Genomic DNA, 21,693 nt, shown 5'->3' with positions numbered 1-21,693 from the left:
TTAGAAAGGTTTTGTGTCTCTCATAGTCTTCAAATGCAGGTATGCCATTCTTTCTAATCATGTATGTTCGCAACCAAGTTCCCACAACAACAACTGAACCTGTAGGATATGTGAACCCATCATCATTTGTCACTAGTTGTGTTAGCTTTTGTTTTCCCTGTACACATCATGCCAACCAATATTTTGATCTCTCTTCATTCCCTTGCAGTGCAACAACTGCAAAAACATGTCCTGGTTGTACAAGATCTGATAGACGGTCATACTCAAGTGAACTTTCCATGTCATTGTTTGATAAGGATATTGTTTGAGATAAAGGAGTTAGATATTGGGGAACCCATGTATCAACCCACTCACTTGACTCACATTGATTCCAATCACACCGAACACAACTCTAAAAAAAACAAGCCAATGCTTGTGTCCAAATAGTCCATGTACTTGCATATGAGCTAAGAAATGGATGCATCTTTGAAGAATCTTTAATTGTTTCACAATCCAATCTGTATCCCAATGTTCTCTCCTCAACCAACCAAAAGAATTTGGTCACTACTGAATTAAGAGTACCTCCATGTGACAATGCTGAACTACACCAATCAACAATAGAACGTGCATCAGAGAAATTTTCACCTGAAATCCTCTATTGCTCCTTAGCTAGAGCTCTCTTCAAACATGCACATGCTCCATCATGCTCCCCCTTCCCATGCCCTGCCTAAAAAAAACACCAAATATGAGGTATATCCCTCTCTAAATGCATTCTACTCAACCAATCAAACATACAAACATTCTTGATATGATATGTCGATCAATTATAATATCTTTCTCATGCAAGAACTCAAGAAAAATCTTGAAAGAATGTTGCACATACTCGGGGGAGTGTGATCTATCATCACTCATATAAAAATGATACTCCTTGATTATCTTCCTGTCCTCTTCTGTACTATCAGGAGCATGTCTATATGTAATGTGAACAAAAATAGCAATCTGGATTGAATTGTAGTATTGAGACTGTACCTCATTCTGTCATTGCAATGTATAGTTCTCTGCAAAATCAACCACCGATATAACAGTGCCAATCGGCAAAGAGTTCTTACACATCCAGAACTGTTGATCCAACCACCGAGACCTATGGGTGTGCCTTGCATACTTGTAAAAAAGATTTTCCTTAAAATCCAAAATAAAATCAGCAACGCTCACTTCTCTTGAGAGTAATTTGCATCTAGAACCTTCACCTCCACTCTTCAAAGTATATTTCACTATCTCATATATTTTTTTCTCAACATAATTCTTTCCAAACTCATGTTCGCTTCCCTCATGAAAACATGAAACAAACTTTGACAACCCACCACATTGGGAGCACTTCTCATTCAAACAATCATTTCTATAGAAATAGCAGCCATCATCTCTAGGGCATAAAAATAGATCTTGCAAGTCTCTTGATGATCTCGGAAATAGCATTGCACCACACTCCTGCAACATCTCATTAGTATGCATCGTAGAACCAATATGGCATAAAAGTTCACGGTACATTGAAAACTCCACATGGTACTTGCAATAATAAGTATTACGAATCTTAAGAGGAACACAATAAAATGGCTTCAAAGATTCAAAGGCCCTTTGTGATATTTGCAAAGTTGGATGTACTTGACAAAAAAATTGTACAACATTGTTTGGCTTGATTCCAAGAAATGTTTGGGATGCGGTGTGCGGTCTCGGTTGTCGATTCTTAATTTCAAAACGTCCTTTGCATTGGGTGATACTCTAGAATTAGAGTGCCAAAATTGTTGAATCTCCTCCTTCATATTGTCAGACAACTTTCTATCAACATGTGGAAGCCTCCCACCAAAAGCCCATGTATCATGTTGAAGTGGATCGTCAAGTCTTTGTCTTCGTGCAAGTGCTCTATCCAAAGTTTTATGGTTTATGTTAAAATCAACACAAGTTTGTCTCATTTGACGAGCCTTCCTTAATTGATGGCTTACTAAGGAGGTTGTAATCACTCTTTGAGTGGCTCTCTTATCTCTTTCTTTGGTATTCTTTCCAATAGAATTGAGAGCATCAAATAGAATTTTGGCAATAATAGAATTTCTCTCCATCTTCTTGTTTATACGAATCTTCAACTTGTTTAGCAATGGTCTCATCTTTATCATCTTTAGCAGTTGAACAAAGATTTGGAAATAAAAGAATTAGAAAATGTACATGGAGAAGAAGAAAATTTCAGTAGAAATAGACGACAAGGAATTACAAAAGAATCACTGACAAATGAGTATGTGCCTGAAAATAGTCAATATGTACAACATGATAACTTAAATGAAAGAATGGAAAACAATGTAAACAATCATAGTGAAATGCTTCAAAATGATTTTAGAAATCTGTAAGTCATTTTTCGAAACCGAATAGATAGCTTTCGTTGTCCAACAATGTGTTATGTGTGCCAAGAATGTTACCTTGGAATAAAAGTCATACGCACATCAGAAGGTCCTGTTTATAATAGGTGTTGGCAAGAAAAAGGAAACAACAGATTTTCTTCTTCAAATAATATAGACCTAGGGCCACAACCCAGAGAACTTGCTAATCTAACTCAGGTAGAAGAAATGTTGATTGCTTGAGTAAATCCAATTTTACAGGTTACACATGCAACAGGTGGTCAATATAAATACAAAGGTCACACGATAAGTTTTCCACAGAATATTCAACGAATTTCAAAATTTCTTCCTCGTTCAATCAAAGAGTTGTCAATAATTATTGTTCGTAGAAAAGATCAAAAAGGCACAAACTATAATTTTACAGTGAATAGAGATCATGTGTACAAAGCACTACAATACAAAGTTGAAAATGATAAGTTCTACTCTGATGTCACAATTGATGTTAATGCTCTAAACAATGTGGAAAGAGATTGTGAGCACAATATATTCAAGCAAATGAAAACAGTTAATATGGAATTTGATTATGATTCAAATCAAATAGTATTTGTTGGCTCGATTATGGAGACAGATGAAAGAAACATAATAGATCACACTACTTCGATGGCTTCAAGACCACCTAATGTGCAAAAAGAAATGGAATTAATCCATGCATGGATTAATAACCCACATGCAAATCCTTTAAGAATGATTGATTGGCCTGCAATTGGTGTGTCTCCAATTAACAAATATGTCCCAACACTGTTTGATGATGTTAGATGTGACTGGTTAGAACCACAAATAAGACAAGTTCACCTCCATGAATATGTTAAGCATTTGCTTCGGTATAGGGATCACCGTTTTGGCAAACACCCAAGATTTAGGTACTACATGATGAACATGATAATGAGACATCGAGCACACAGTTCAAGTGCGGTTTTTGCAAAAAGAAACTTTCAAGATTTGCCCATCACCATAAATGAATTGCGTGAGCACATGGAGCAGTTGCCAACCTCACACCTGGTTGATAAGTTGATGCGATTTGGGACAACATTAAGAGGAACCAGGTCATACTGGGCAAAATGCAGAGCATAACTATCTGACATGCTACATCAAATAGGAACACCAACAATATTCTTCACACTAAGTGCAGCTGATTTGTATTGGCCAGATTTACATGAATTGATGCCAGGAACAACACCAAGTAATCCATGTGAAGCTCAAATATGGAGGAAACAAAACATTATCGACTACCCTCACATAGTTTCCCAGTATATGCATTTAAGACATTCAAACTTTAGAAAATAAATATTAGAAAAGGGCTTCAATGTTAAAGACTATTGGTGCAGATACGAGTGGCAACACAGGGGATCACCACATGTTCATGGATTCTTATGGATACATGGAGCACCAAATATGGATAATATAGATTGGTCTAATGAATAGGAAGTAAAAATTGCAGAAAAATATTTTCATTCCATTGTTCATGCATGGAATCCAAGAGCCGATATTCATCAGCGAAATGTATAGGTATAATTACGATGAACAATGAATTTTTTTGTTCTACATCAGAAATGTAAACACCTATACGAATAGCCAATTAATACATTAATATTTGTTACTGTAGACATTTCCAATTTTTTCTCTACATCCATGCTTAAAAAATACAAGACAACTTATTCAAATGGATATAGATCAAGATTATGAAGAAATCCTAAACACTGTACAAAGACATACAATCTGTAGAGAGGGTGCATGCTTAAGAAAGAAAAAAGGAAGCATGGTTTGCAGGTATGTACTTTAAAAAATTTAAATTTTATATATAAAGAGTAAGTATAATATTGCAACAATGCTGGATAATTTTTCTTTATATAAATTGTAGATACAATGCTCCTTGGAATTTAAATTTGCATGGTTCAAAATTATATGAGGATAAAGATACCGGTGAATTTTTTTTGGATCCAGCAAGGAATGATGATAGAGTCAATTCACATAATCATTATATATTGCAATTATGGAGAGCCAACATAGATTGGCAACCTGTTCTCTCAAAACATGTTGTGATAAAATATATTGCAAAGTATGCAGCAAAAGCAAAGAAAAGTTCAGAAACCTACCATCAAATGTTGATGTGTCTTGCAAATATTGAGAACCGAGATGATCTTGCAACAAAAGCATATAGGAAACTTCTAAATGAAACTATTATTGAGAGAGATGTTGGAGCTCAAGAAACATCTCACATGTTGTTAGAACTTCCACTCGTTGAAAGCAGTAGACAGTTTGTTAATCTGAATGTCTCGCGTGAAGTATTCAAACCTGTGGCTATAAATGATGAAGAGGAAAATGAAGAACAAACAAAATCATTCATCAATGGATATAGAACAAGGCCATTGTCTATGGAAGCTGTCACAATGATTGATGCAACTAGATCATGGATTTATAATAATAGACAAAAAAGTAATAACAAATGACAGGCCAGAAAAAATGCAACAATAGTTAGAGTGTTTCCAAGATTTTTATCCATGCCTCAACGTGAGGCAAGAAAATTTGTTGATTTTTGTTTTTCGGAATTGTTACTCTACAAACCTTTCTGTGACATAAGAATAGATATTGGTGATGACAAAAAGTCCATAATATCAAATTGGGAGTCATTTAATTATAATCCATGGCATGTGGAGAGAACAAATAATGTAGAAAATAACGAGAATAGTAGTGATTCAGAAACTGAAGAAAATGAATTTGTTCATGGAAACACTATAGAGCATGAATGGGAAGTCATTTCCAGATTACATCATGATCAATTAATGCAAGTTTCTGAAATAGATATGTTTGGAAGAAGAGATATTAATAGGCAAACAAATTGGTCTTTCCGATATCCAGGTGATGAATACACATCTCGAGCAATCAACTTCATCAATATAGTGAGAGATAATGGATGCCATATATATAAAGATGTAGCAGAACATATCGATTACAAAAGCCTTAGTGGAAAACAAGAAAAAGCATTATGCATTATTATGTCACACTATTCTATGGATAAAAATGTGACACCATTGTATATGATAGTTCAAGGAACAACAAGAACAAGAAAGTCACATCTCATTGGTGCAATCAGTAAATCTCTCAAAAATGCAGCCATGCCTAATCAATCTCTCCTTTTACTGCTTGCACCAACCGGAGTTGCAACATTCAACATAAGCGCATCTACAATTCATTCGAAGTTAAAAATTTCAATAAAAGATTTTAGTGAACTAGAAGGAACAAGATAAACACATTTTCAAGAAGAAATGTCTCATATCAAATACATATTGATTGATGAAATGAGCTTCATTGGAGAAAAAATGTTGGAGAATATAGATTGTAGACTTCATCAAGCATTCCCAGAAAATCGTAATATCAACTTTGGAGGTAAATGCACAATTGCAATTCACTATTATTAAAATTTTATTGCATAATACTAAATGCAAATTATATGTATAAAAAAATTAAACTGTCAATTTATAATATAGCCATTACTATTTTTTATTTTTTCCAGGTATTTCTATGATTTTAGTTGGAGATCTAAATTAGTTGCCTCCGGTTACAGACAAAGCAGCATATGATAGCAACAAATGAGCAAAACTATTGTGGGAAGACTTCAAAATTGTGGTAATGTTGGAAAAAATATTTAGATAGGATGGAGAAGATATACAACAAAAGCAATTTCGTGAACTATTGACAAACATGAGAGAAGCACACCCTACTATTAATGATTGGAAGTTGTTAATGTCAAGAACAAATAGTAATCTCACCGCAACAATGAATGAGGAGTTTGACAATAATGTTCATTTATTCTCCACAAATGATAATGTTCACAATCATAACAGGAAAAAATTATATTTACTAAAAGAACCCGTGGCACGCAGTGTTGTAGCAAAATCTGGAAATCTTAGTGTAATGGAACGAAGTTTGCAAGATGAACTTGATATGGAATTGTTTATCTCGAAGAATGCAAGAGTAATGTTAACTATTAATCTATGGATAGAAGCGGGTCTTGTAAATGGAGCTTTCGGATATGTTGAAAACATTGTATACAAACCTGGAAGTATGCCACCAGAACCACCAATGTATGTAATGGTTAAGTTTGATACTTACTCTAGAATACCGTTCGATGCTCAAAACCCACAAACAGTTCCTATCAATGTAACACATAGAAGATCTATGACCCGCATACCATTGAGATTGGCTTGGGCAATGACAATACATAAATCACAAGGTCTAACACTTGAAAAAGCAATAATTGATATAGGTCCAACTGAAAGAACATGAATGACATTTGTAGCTATCTCTCGTGTAAAGTCCTTAGAAGGAGTACGAATAATTCCACCATTTATATATGATTGATATGAAAAAATGAAAAAGGGAAAACAAGTTGAAAAACACAAAAATGAAGAAAATAGACTGAAAGCTTTAGAAATAAGTTATTCTAACATATTATCATAAGCATTATATTTTTTATGTAATAAAAATTAAATTTATTTAGCTCATGTCAATATACAATAATCTTGTAATGTTTGTTTTTATCAGGCTTATTTTATTCAAATATATTGCATCTATATGGTTATGTCATAATTGATTACATGTATATCACTGTCAATTATTTTTATATACCATTATTTACTATGCCATTGGAATTTGCAGATGTAAGGTGGCGAAACTAAATTACTTTCAATAAATTACTTTTTTGTTGCATAGCAGGGGTTACAATTCAACAAAAAGAATATGTTAAGACATAGGACCATTACAGTTGATCACATGTTTGAACATAATGATCTTCAAATGATCCATAATGCAGAAAGAACTGCCTTTTTGTCTTCCAAAATATTCCTACAAGAGAGAGGCTTAATTACTTATCGACCACCAGCTCTTAGAAATTCCAATCAGTTCTACAGAGATCCTGAAATCACAAAATTAATCAGTTGTGAAAATTGTGATCCAACAGAAGTACAATTTGTTCCAGGAGAGGTTTGGTTTGAGTCGCCTCCAATGAGACATGAAATTGATTACCAAACTATATTCCAAGGAAATGGGCCACTTTATTTAACAACAATGCTTGGAGGACCACATATGAGTACTATTGGCCTATCAAACCTACACTATCATGGACAACTATTTCGTATGCAGTTTGCATCTCAATCGGACAGTATATGGAATCGACAACTTATAGATAGATGGGGTCCACAAGGAGTTTTTAAAAATATACCGTACTATGAACGCATACCTAAGATTGTCAGAGAACAAATTCCAACATGGACACAAACAATTTGCAATTTCTTTCCAAAAAGAAATGAAGACACTGGCACTTGGCATCTCCACCGACGCACCTTTGAGCACCTATATTGGTTTGACATCATCAATCCTACAACTAAAGATTTGATTTCAATAAATGCTATCTAGACTACAAATATTAGTGACTTTAAATAGAACAAAGTACCAAAAGCGGGATTTAAGTTCTCACTACTTTTAGTTGAATTTTCAAAAATTTGACTTCTTAAATTTTTCTTATTCAATACTTATCTCGTCTTAAAATTAAAACACTATTTATTTCAATGATCTATTTGAGAGGTTTTTTTAAAAAACTTTTTATCGTATTCAAGAACTAAAGTTTAAAGGTCACAATAAATTGGGATTTAATATCACAGAAGAATGTAAACATGCTAGCCATTATCTAATGCATGCAACAATATTTTTGTCACTTTTTATTTTCAAAAATAGAATACAATTTCAAAATTCCATTGTATGAGTCCTTACTAAGAGGTTGTGATTTATAAAGTACCTCGTCAATATTTTCTTCCACTCTGTATGTTTGTTTCCTCAATATGTAAATTCATATAAAGAGCATTAAATAAAAATTAATACTAATTAGTGAAAAACAAAAAGCTGAAGAAAAAAAACTACAACATTTAGAAGCAACTTCATTTACTATATTTCCATAAATATTTTATAATTCCTATAAAATATTTACATACTTTGATCCATAAATTATTATTCAAACCCACAAATATTGTAATCATATAACATTACAAACTATACATGTAGATTGAACAAATATATAGTCGCCACATAAAGCTTTTACTTGATCATTCTTATGTATAATTTTATATTTAGATTTTTTTTAAAAGAATTTTATTGTAACTAAATTAATTGTAACCGTCTCACTATTGTAAATACTAATAAAAACTTAAACATTGAAAGTACCATTAATCTAACAATTGAAGTTCTCTAACCATTTTGTTTTCTATATTTTTGAGAAAAATGTTGCACAACATTTGAATATGTTAACATGGTGCAGGTTTGATGGAGGATAAAAAACCCAAAAGCATGTGGGAAGGCCTATCAGAACTGTTGTTGTTAATGATTATAAGAAAATTGTCTACCAGACATTTGTCAAGAATGAAATTGGTATGTAAGAGTTGGAAATACATCCTTTCAAAACCAGATACTTTGGGAAACATATTTTCAGATAATTCTCCTCCAAAAAGTAATTTCTTATTGCACTTTTTTCCATTTGAATCAACAAGGATAAACCATGGGTAATGGAAGGTGATGCAAATTTCTATAGGGTACCTGCAACAAAATTCCCAAAGTATTGCAAATGCATAGAGATGGTATCCAATAATATCTATTGTTGCTCAAAATGGATAAAAGATTTTGATTTCAATTTCTACATATATGACAAATCAAATGCAAGTATGTCGTCTTGGATTGAACTTTCTTCTATAAGAGATATTGCAACAACAATACATACTGATTTTATGGTGACAAGTTATGTCTCCTCCACTAATCAGTTAATAATCTTTCTTGGACAATACTACAAGAACTGCAATGGTCAATGCTATATTGAAATTTATGAGTCAAAATCAGATTCATGGAATCAAATACATGTTGAAAATTCATACTATCCATTGGGAAGAGGTTTTTGTTGTAAGGGAAGATTTTACTAGATGAGAAATCATACAAACAATGGCGAGATTGTTGAATTCAACTACGCTACATTAACTTGGATGATAATTCCATCACCAGCAGATACTACTAGAAAGTATGCACCAATTGTAGAATTTGACTCTCATGAAGTACAAACAAAAGTTTATGAAAATTATTTTGATGTTATGATTCATTGGAAGAGTTTTACTACATCTTGGGAAATAGCTGGATGCGACAGTTGCATTGTGTTGGTTGATAAAGAATATCATCAAATGTGGAAATTAGAAATAGATAATGAAGAAGGTGAAGAAACATATAAATGGTCTCCTTTTCACATTGATTTACCTAAGAGAATTTACAGGATAGTAGTAAATAATAATGGATGCATATTAATTGTGGGAGAGAAAGTATCATTATACAATACTGAAGGCAAAATACTACAATCCATTGAATTAGAAAATTTTGATCCACAACTTCTTATCGAAACCAATAAGTATGGAAATTATATACCATTGTTTTGCATGCCTTTAGATTGTATGAATATATGGTGACCATAATAATTTGCCCACTACATTGTATGAAAATGTAAAAGCCATAATCACTTATAAAACTTTATATTTTTCATGTGGAATGACAATTATATTGCAATTGACTTTATTTAATTTCAAATATACTTTTACATATGTTTTTATTAGATGTTTCATATTGATTTATAAATAGTAAATATTTGATGATCCAGAGAGAGATTTTAAAAAATTTCAAAATATATTTGGTTTGTCTATTTCTAGTGTATTTTCTGTAAATTTTATATCATACTCAAACAATTCAGTTTACAAGGTAGAATAAATTGAGGTTTTATTATTTCACAAGAATGTTAATATGATAACCTTTATCGTATGCATGCATCAAAATATTTGTACTTTTTATTTTGAAAATTAGAATATATTATGAAAATTTCATTGTATGTGTTATTAGTGATAGATTGAGGTTTTCAAAATAACTCATAAATATTTTCTTCCACTTTATATGTTTATGTTTCTTTGTTATTAACACAAAACAAAATTTAACCCTAACAATATACACAACTCCCAATTATTTTAAAATAAAAATGATACATCTTGACCAAAATAAGGAATAACGTAAATTAAACGATAATATTAAAAGAATTACAATTCTTCATGTAAACCTAATTAAACATCAGGAAAAAATTATTAAAATAATTATCATCTTCTCAATATTAGTTACTGGACAAAATTTAACTCTAACTCTAAACTTACTTGCACAATAAATAAAATTGAACCCTAATCCTAACCCGAGAAGAAATCAATATTACAATTTTATAATGATTATGTTTTAAATAAATTATTAATTTCCCTTTAAATTGATTTAAATAATTTAAATGAAAAATATTATTAAATTTAGAAAAGTATTATTATTAAGCCGAGAGGCTTCCTTCATTTGCAGGATAGGTGAACCCGTGTCAACATTTCCAACGTAAATATTTCTGACGTAAACATTTCCGTCAACATTTCTGGCATAAACATTTCCGTCAGCATCAACTTTTCCAACACGGTGTAAATCAATTGCCAACAACCTGAGTGGTCATTATTTGTAACGAAATTTGTGGGCATGCAAATACGATGGAGATATTTGAAGCCAATATTTATGCAAATGAAATCACATATTGTCTTGTGCGGAGTATAATTACCTGTTCGTTTTGCATCGGATTCCATGTTTGTTGCATTTCTGTTGCATTTCTATTGACGCCAAATTAGTTAATTTGCAACCATCCAAGATTGCAATTAAAAACGGTTATCATTTCGATTAAACACAACATTTCTATTAAAAAAGTTTTCATGCTTCATTTTGCTCTATGTATTTCTCAAAACGTATGATATGCTTTTATAGCTGAGGTATAATTCTCTATGATTTGCCTTCTGTAATTACATTGTTTTTTATTTACAAAATATTCATACTTCATTTTACTCTGTAACATAAATCTTCTTCTTCTACATACATACAGCTGCTTTCAAACCAGTCTACTTTGTGCTTAAAGAAATTTTAATTCACCTCTCTTACTACGACAGTGATATACTAGGTAAGCTACTATCGACTATATTCAGTGCATTCTTCATTTAATTCTCTATCATTCAAAAATTTGCGTTCTATTGTTTTCTATAAAATTCGCTTTAGATTCTCCTTCTTTACGTATTTTTCAAACAATGATGGCTTTATTATTTATAAACAACAGTTTGTTCATTCCATTCACGAAAGCAAGATTGAGTGAGACAATGGACACTTCCATATAAAGGTATGGCTTTATTAATTTTTTTCTTCTGTTAATACAACCATAAAATAGTCGAAGTTCAATACAACCATCAAATAGACAACCTTTAAAAAATTAAATGCAATTGAATTCATTAGATTGGAATTAATTAAAATAAATAAATTTAATTACATTTTATTAAATTATTATTTAATTATAAATTTTATGGACGTAAATTCAATTATACTGAATTTAATAACTTTTATATTTCATTTAAAAAATTAAATGTAATTAAATGGACTTCGTAGTATAAACTAAAAAATACGTTGGTTTAATTAAATAAACTAGGTGACAAGTTTAATACACATAAATATAGGCTTTATTTAATTAAATTTATTTAATTATTAAAACAATAGAAAAAAAAACAATTAATTGCATTCTATTAAATTAACTATAGTTCATTAAATAATATTTTTTTAATTAAATTAAATTAAACTTTATTAAAGAAATTAAATTTACAATAATTAAATAAATTAAACTTAATAAATTAAACTTTGTTAAATAAATTCAATTAATCTTAATTAAATAACTTAAGTCTAATTTGATTAAATATTTTAATTTAAATTATTTTTAGTTATTTAATTATATTATACTTAAATAACTAAATTAGATTAAAGTTCTTACTAAATACCGTAACTATAGCCTCAATATTAAATTAAAGTAGTATTGTAATTTAACTAAAAATATTAAATTAAATTTTATTAAATTAATTTAATTATACTTAACAGCTTAATTTTTTTGGAAACAGGATGGTAGTTCGAAGAAGAACATCCAGGTAAACGTAATTAAATAACTTAAGTTTTACCTAATAAAATTATATTTTATTTAAAAAATTAAATGTAATTTAATTAAAAAGATTAAATTAAATTTTATTAAATTAATTAAATTATACTTAACAGCTTAATTTTTTTGGAAACAGGATGGTAGTTCTAAGAAGAACACCCAGGAAAAGACCACGCCACCCTGTTTGGGCATATGTTTTGAAAACTATGCCCAAATATGATTATTCCTACTGCAGTATGCCTGAGGATGACGAGAGTTTGGCAAATGCCATACTTCGAATTCGGAAAGAAAGGGCTAGATGGACCTTTGCCAATAAGGCAGTTATGAGGAGGAAAATCATCGCAACTTGGAATGCAAAACAGATAAATCCAATGATGGTTTTCCCGTTAGAGAAATTAGATAAGATAACATCTTAAGTTAGAGGTTAGATAGAATGTCGAGAGATAGGGAGTACATTCCTTAAAAACAAATTTTGTTACTGAATGTATGAGCTCAAAGTATCGAGCCATGTAATTTTGTGTTGTAAGTTGCATCAGAAATTGTTTTCTAAATAATTAATAAAAAGAACAATTTTGTTTTAATCCATCCAGTTTCCATTTAGCTAATTAGAATCATTTGGTAGCTATACAATACTTTGAAAAATGAAATCTATGTAATATATATCAATTATGTTCGACTACTTATAATACTTTTCAAATAACTTACATTAAAATTAAATAGTTAAATTGAAGACATTTAATTTGAATTAACTAATATTTTTTAGATTAGTTAATTATTTTTTGATTACTAATTTCCTAAACAAAAAAAAATTAATAAATAAATTTAATATAATTAAATGAAATAATCTAACATAAATGTAATTACATAAATTAAGTTAAATGTATTGAAATAGATTAAATTAAACTTTATTGAATGGATCAAATTAAATTTAACTTAAACTTAATATAAAATCAACTAATAAAATTAAATTTATTAAATTCATGAAAGAATGGTGTATTATAATAATTTAATTTAATTTAATTTAAAAATTTAAATTCAAATTTATTAAATTAATTAAATCAAACCTAATTAAAAAAAAAGTGAAACCAAAGTAAACTTAATTATTTCAACTATATTAAAGTTAATAAATTAATCAAAGTATTGATTTAACTTTATTAAAGAAATTAAATTAAATTAAATTAAATAAATGAAATAAAAGTAATTTAAATGAATTAAATTAAGTTATAATTAAATACTTTAATTAATTTATATTTACCTAAATAAATTAAATCAAATACAATTAAGAAAAAAAATTTATAAAAATATAACTAAAATTAATTGAAACTTAGTTTAATTAAATAAATAAATTTTTCATTTATTTATAAAATAAATAATAAAATTAGCTATAACGAAATAAATTAGTTTTAAAGTAATAAATTTAATTAAATTTAATTATATAAATTAAATTATTATGGATTTTTATTTTAAATTAAATTGAATGAAATAATTTGTAATCAACATTATAGTTATATATTTTTGTTGTTTTCATTTTTTATTTCGGGTACAGATGTATTCAAGATAAAATTTAATTAAATCAATAATCGTATTAGATAGACATCTTAATTTAATTTTGTTAAATTACGTTATAGTTCTTAATTAGATAGTTATTATATGTTACATATGATGTTAGAGCAACTTGGTTCAACAATGAACATATGGCTTTTCAACAAAATAAATAGGATAGGAAATTAACCAGAAAATTTGATGTCTTTATTTGAAGATGTCAATTTGTAGGGAATAATGAGGAAAAACATCACACCCTATCTATGCTTGACTATTTCAAGACAGAAGTAGAAAATACAATTACAAAGTTTGCTCAACCCATTTAAAAAATCAAACTTTTATTGAAATCATTGTAATGTTTTAAAAAAATAAAAAAGAGTGGACAAATTTTATGAATTAAACAATTAGGGCAATCAATTGAGACAATAAACTACCTAGCACTATTAATAGTAGTGTGGTTCTAGAAGAAAACATAAATATATCTACTGAAATCATTAAACAACGAGTAGTTGGAACTTGGTTTCAATTTGTACCTTTATAAAAAAATTTAAGACAAGAAGAGGACATCACTAGATACAATCATAGTTCTCACAAGAAATTAGTTCAGATGAACATGTCAAAAAAAACAATGTTGTCAATTAATTAAAAAATCCAATTTCAGTTTTGTGTCAAAAAAATAAAAATTATTATGATTGATGTCAAAAAATTGCGTAATAGTAGGTAAATAAATGTTTACTGTATCGAAAATTTTGTACTCTATTAAATTCAATGATACAATTTGTAAACATCATATTTTTAAAAAAAAATTATTATAAATATAGTATAATACGTATTGATACTCAAACCTATTAATAATTTCCCAGGAAGAGCAAAGATTTCAGTCAAAATGAAATATAAGTTTACAAGACTCATTCGTGATTCAAAATTTGATTCATGCTACAATGAGATAGGAGACACGAACATGGGTCATGTGGATATTTCAGAATTTCTTCATAGAATTGCAAAGGGAGGAGGAAGATCAATTCTTTCTCACTCCATGCCAGCCTCAGGATTAGTGGAAGCAATTGCATTTCCCCTGTCTCTACAATCGGTTGATTTGGTAGTGCAGTGTGCACAATATTATGACGAAGATGAAAGGAAGATTATTGGCACCTTGGGTGATACGGTGTTAGATATTAGTCCTCAGATGATACAAAGAGTGTTCTGTATTCCACAATATACAAAATACGAATGTATTGATTGGATAGTTGCTAGCAACTATTATGAAAATAAAAACAACAAAGCTTCGAAATTCATTAATGAACGTCTCATTCTTGAAAGTACTAGGAATGTGAAAAAGTTGGCTAGAGGACAACATAGAGCAGAATTCAAAGAGGAAGCAAAAGATTATATCACACTTCTAAGTAGAGTATATGGTACTCCAAAAGCGAAACACTTCCATCCATGGATGTGTTATTATATTTTAAAAATAACAAAGGGAAAAAAAATTGATTGGGCAAGTATAATTAGTGGCAACTTGAATCGACAATTGATAGATGTTTTGCAGAGCAAAACATTTCACATGAGTTCGTATTTAGTATGCTTGTTGGCTTACCAAGGCAGCTATCCAGGACTAAATAGAGTTGGAAACCTTAATGAAGGAGGAAGATGAATATTTGATAGTTACCCTCAATTAGAACTTATAGAAAGTGAAAAACACTATTGCAAAGTTAACGACGCCTTCATTTTTTCCATAGTAAGACATCTTGACAATGATTTAAGCAAAAGATTATCTTCAGATGCGAGCAGTGAACTATCAAAGTTTGGGAATTGGTATATCCAATTCCAAACATTCACATACATTAGAGTTGTAGGTTTCCATGGAAGCCCATTGAAATTGCCCAAGTACCCTTCAGAAAAAATAATTTTGCTTGAAATGTGTAGACAAATAGCAGAAGTTGATAAGGTAATGGGGAAATAGGGGTTTGTTATATTTGAATTTCCAATTAAGGTTGGTGATTACTCATGTGCTGACATGGATGTAGCTCACACAACTGAAATTGACATGGCGCATCTCCGCATGTACAACTTTAGTGACGTGAGGTACAATTTTGATCCAATAGGACTGATCAGTAGAATAATAGAGGCAGACTACAAACATGAACTCGCTTTAGAAGATCATTGGGCTAATTGCCAAAATGAAAAGGAAATCAAAATCAAAGATTACTGTAGACTAAATATGCCTATCATGAGAGCTTGCAAGTTCGATAGAATACCTGAGCACATGGAAGAAGATGGAAATCAGTTGGATCCAATTTACTACACAATGAGCATATGTGATCAACCAATGGATAAAGTGAATTGGTCTATAGTTTAAGATGTGTCAGTTGAGAACAGAACAATGAATGTGATACTAATGTCAATGGAGTGGTTGGGAAAACCTTATTCTCTACTACTGATACATCATTCTACCAATCAAAATACAAATAAAATTGTCCAGCCATTAGATGCAACAAACTTGGACATGGAAGAAGACAACGCATGTCTTCGTCTTGTAAGAGATAGAGAAGAAGTTTTCACAAAAGGAAATGATGCGGCCGTGAATGACGTTGAAGAAGAAAAAGAAGATAATACACCATTATTAAAAAGGCAAAGGTTTGAAGGGCAAAATGTTGATGCAACAACATTGGAAACATGAAATATTCAACTGTGCTTTAATATTGTTTCAACATCCACTTCACCTTCCCACAGTTACAAATCAATTCAAACTGTACCATGCTCTTTGACTCCACCTTTAGATCACTTGGCTCCTACTCAAAATGTAGATGTACAAGGAATCTATAGTGCATTTACAGATTGGAGAACAAAATTGCAGAATTATGGTGTGCACGTGATAAAGAAGGCAACAAAAGTTTATAGTCGTATCATTCAAAAAACAAATATTGCAAGGGAACTTGATGAAAAAATTGAGGAAGAAATTTTCATGTGCAATCAATATATTGAAATTTAAAAAAAAATGAAAGTAGTTCCTTTGAATGAATTGGAGGCATTGGGAATTGAACAAAACAAAGTGTTGCTTAATGAATGGCTCAAAGCAAGTAAGATGAGACACAAAACACTTCTAAGCTGCAAAAAATTTTTGAATAGATTGAAAGAATCTATCAATTTTTATTTGAGAAAGATAGAAAAGTTTGTCGAAGATCTTGATTGCACCTTTCTAGAAAGTTCTTTGATGGTTCGACGAACTGAAGAAATCATTAAAGATTTTTCAGACTCCCTTCACAAAGAACTATCTAAACAAGAGATTGACAACATGATGAGTAAGAAGACTAAAATTGATCAATTTGAAAAAGACTCTACTCAAATTACTCAATTACAACATAAGATTAAAAGAATTGTTCTTTTTGTACAAGTGAAAATGAAGTACAAATTGGGACCAGATGAAAATGAAATAAACAAAGCTATAGATATATTTGTTCACCAATATCCGATAGAGACATAAACATTGTTGCTATGTAACACATCTTCTAACATGTATCAATCAAAATGTTAGTAAATTTTGAAAAAGTATAAATATTGCAATCAAAGAATTCACTCTTTTATTCTTTGATCAATTGTACAAAGAATATGGTTACCACATTCCAGTTTATGTAATTAATTGATCTTTGTAATTGTTATATATGATCACATGATTGAATGTAAATTTCCATCTACTTTGTCATTTATATTGTATTTATCATTACACAAATAAAAGTAAATCCAATAAATAATAATCATACATATTTATTTTATCGAAAAGTTTATATAACAAATTGAGTGTGACTTAAAGTTTGACTGTTTCTTATGTTTTCTTAAATGGAAAAAAAAAACAATGTATGCATCTCATACAAATAACTTATTGTATGTAAAAATTAACATATGTAACTTTAGTTTAATTAATAACATTCATATATAGTAATTAAAATAGACAATTTAAATACAAATCATTTTGTAGTTATGCTAGAACAAAACTTTACATTTCAATTTGAAGAACAAAGAAGACAACATCGTAGGGAATATAACAGGACATATCAAAGAGAATATCAAAGAAGGAAACGAGAACATGTGGAAAATGTTCAAAGTGAAGAGAAACATGTACATAGTAATGAATCAAACAAACAAAATTATAGTAGAAGAAGAGCATAGATAACAAAACAACAATTAGAAAATCAAATTTCAGAAGAAGAAAATATAAGAAGGGATTCTCAGCGTAATTCACAACAATTATGTCTTTATCAAATAGAAAATAATCAACAAGTTCCTCCCCGATCCAGTCCAAGCCAACAATTTGAGGACGAAAGAAGACAACAACAAAGAGAATATAGAAGGGCATATCAAAGAGAATATCGACGAAGACAGCGAGAGGAGAAGACAGATGATCAAAGGGAAGAACTTCGACGGATGCGTAATAATGCAAACAGAGAAAGATATGGTAGAAGAAGAGGAGAGATAACAGTACAAGAATTAGAAAATGAACATCGAGAAGAAGAAAATTTCAGCACAAATGGCCGACAAGGAATTACAGAACAATCACCGACAAATGAGTATGTGCTTGAAAGTAGTCCATATGTCCAGCATGATAACTTAAATGAAAGAATGGAAAACAATGTAGACAATCATAGTGGAATGCTTCAAAATGTTCAAAGTGAAGAGAAACATGTACACAGTAATGAAGCAAATAGACAAATTTATAGTAGAAGAAGAGCACAGATAACAGAACAACAATTACAAAATCAAATTCCAAAAGAAGAAAATATAAGAAGAAGGGATTCTCGGCGTAATTCACAACAATTATGTCTTTATCAAATAGAAAATAATCAACAAGTTCCTCCCCGATCCAGTCAAAGCCAACAATTTGAGAATGAAAGAAGACAACAACAAAGAGAATATAGAAGGGCATATCAAAGAGAATATTGACGAAGATAGCGAGAGGAGAAGACAAATGATCAAAGGGAAGAACTTTGACGAATGCGTAATAATGCAGACATAGAAAGATATGGTAGAAGAAGCGGAGAGATAACAGTACAAGAACTAGAAAATGAACATCGAGAAGAAGAAAATTTCAGCACAAATAGCCGACAAGGAATTACAGAACAATCACCGACAAATGAGTATGTGCCTGAAAATAGTCCATATGTCCAACATGATAACTTAAATGAAAGAATGGAAAACAATGTAGACAATCATAGTGGAATGCTTCAAAATGATTTTAGAAATTTGCAAGTAATTTTTTGAAACCGAATAGATAGCTTTCTTTGTCCAACAATGTGTTATGTGTGCCAAGAATGTTACCTTGGAATAAAAGTCATACGCACATCAAAAGGTCCTGTTTGTAATAGGTGTTGGCAAGAAAAAGGAAACAACAGATTTTCTTCTTCAAATGACATGGACCCAGGACCACAACCCAGACAACTTGCTAATCTAACTCAGGTAGAAGAAATGTTGATTGCTCGAGTAAATCCAATTTACAAGTTACACATGCAACAGGTAGTCAATATAAATACAAAGGTCACATGATAAGTTTTCCACAGAATATTCAACGAATTTCAAAAGTTCTTCCTCATTCAATCAAAGAGTTGCCAATAATTATTGTTCATAGAAAAGATCAAAAAGGCACGAACTATAATTTTACAGTGAATAGAGATTGTGTATACAAAGCACTACAATACAAAGTTGAAAATGATAAGTTCTACTATGATGTCACAATTGATGTCAATGCCTTAAATGACGTGGAAAGAGATTGTGAGCACAACATATTCAAGCAAATGAAAACAGTTAATATGGAATTTGATTCTGATTCTAATGAAATAGTATTTGTTGGTCCGATTATGGAGACAGATGAAAGAAACATAATAGATCACAATACTTTGATGGCTTCAAGACCACCTAATGTGCAAAATGAAATAGAATTAATCCATGCATGGATTAATAACCCACACACAAATCCTTTACGAATGATTGATTGGTCTGCAATTGGTGTGTCTCCAATTAACGAATATGTCACACCAAGATTACTTGACATGGCATTCCCAGCATTGTTTGTTGATGGTAGATGTGTTTGGTTAGAACCATGAATAAGACGAGTTCACCTCCATGAATATGTTAAGCATTTGCTCCGGTATAGGGATCACCATTTTGGCAAACACCCAAGATTTAGGTACTACATGATGAACATGATAATGAGACATCGAGCACAAAGTTCAAGTGCAGTTTTTGCAAAAAGAAACTTTCAAGATTTTCCCATCACCATAAATGAATTACATGAGCACATGGAGTAGTTGCCAACCTCACACCTAGCTGATAAGTTGATGCGATTTGGGACAATATTGAGAGGAACCAGGTCATATTGGTCAAAATGCAGAGCAGAACTATTTGACATGCTACATCAAATAGGAACACCAACAATATTCTTCACACTAAGTGCAACTGATTTGTATTGGCCGGATTTACATGCATTAATGCTAGGAACAACACCAAGTAATCCATGTGAAGCTCAAATATGGAGGAAACAAAATGTTATCGACTACCCTCACATAGTTGCCCACTATATGCATTTAAGACATTCAAACTTTAGAAAAGAAATATTAGAAAAGGGCTTCAATGTTAAAGACTATTGGTGCAGATATGAGTGGCAACATAGGGGATCACCACATGTTCATGGATTTTTATGGATACATAGAGCACCAAATATGGATAATATAGATTGGTCTAATGAACAAGAAGTAAAAACCGCACAAAAATATTTTCATTCCATAGTTCATGCATGGAATCCAAGAGCTGATCTTCATCAACGAAATGTACAGGTATAAATACGATGAACAATGAATTTTTTTGTTCTACATCACAAATGTAAACACCTGTATGAATAGTCAATTAATACATTAATATTTGTTACTGTAGGCATTTCCAAATTTTTCTCTGCATCCATGCTTAAAAAATACAAGACAACTTATTCAAATGGATATAGATCAAGATTATGAAGAAATCCTAAACATTGTACAAAGACATACAATCTGTAGAGAGGGTGCATGCTTAAGAAAGAAAAAAGGAAGCATGGTTTGCAGGTATGTACTTTAAAAAATTTAAATTATATATATAAAGAGTAAGTATAATATTGCAACAATGCTGAAGAATTAATTTTTATATAAATTGTAGATACAATGCTCCTTGGAATTTAAATTTGCATGGTTCAAAATTATACGAGGATAAAGATACCGGTGAATTTTTTTTTGATCCAGCAAGGAATGATGATAGAGTCAATTCACATAATCGTTATATATTGCAATTATGGAGAGCCAACATAGACTGGCAACCTATTCTCTCCAAACATGTTGTGATAAAATATATTCCAAAGTATGCAGCAAAAGCAGAGAAAAGCTCAGAAACCTACCATCAAATGTTGATGCGTCTTGCAAATATTGAAAACCTAGATGATCTTGCAACAAAAGCATATAGGAAACTTCTAAATGAAACTATTATTGAGAGAGATGTTGGAGCTCAAGAAACATCTCACATGCTGTTAGAACTTCCACTCGTTGAAAGCAGTAGACGGTTTGTTAATCTGAATGTCTCACGTGAAGTATTCAAACCTGTGGCTATAAATGATGGAGAGGAAAATCAAGAACAAACAAAATCATTCATCGATGGATATAGAACAAGGCCATT

The 21,693-nt window shown here is 30.5% G+C and overlaps 2 protein-coding genes across 2 annotated transcripts; both read left to right on the top strand.

The window, feature by feature from the left end:
• The first annotated feature begins 4,176 nt into the window (after positions 1 to 4,176).
• LOC131869345 (uncharacterized) lies at positions 4,177 to 4,867 on the top strand. Its single transcript, XM_059215741.1, has 2 exons — positions 4,177 to 4,187; positions 4,279 to 4,867. Exons 1-2 carry the CDS (start codon positions 4,177 to 4,179, stop codon positions 4,865 to 4,867), a joined length of 600 nt encoding a protein of 199 aa, XP_059071724.1.
• A 10,104-nt stretch (positions 4,868 to 14,971) lies between these two features.
• Positions 14,972 to 18,945, top strand: LOC131869329 (uncharacterized). The gene is made up of 2 exons (XM_059215739.1): positions 14,972 to 15,425; positions 18,272 to 18,945. The coding sequence occupies exons 1-2, from the start codon at positions 14,972 to 14,974 to the stop codon at positions 18,943 to 18,945; spliced, it is 1,128 nt and encodes a 375-aa protein (XP_059071722.1).
• The last annotated feature ends 2,748 nt before the right edge of the window (positions 18,946 to 21,693 follow it).

This window comes from Cryptomeria japonica, chromosome 2 (genome assembly GCF_030272615.1).
Source record: "Cryptomeria japonica chromosome 2, Sugi_1.0, whole genome shotgun sequence".
Classification (NCBI taxonomy): domain Eukaryota; kingdom Viridiplantae; phylum Streptophyta; class Pinopsida; order Cupressales; family Cupressaceae; genus Cryptomeria; species Cryptomeria japonica.
The sequence above is the reverse complement of the archived record's forward strand: the minus strand, read 5'-3'. Positions and strand labels throughout refer to the sequence as shown.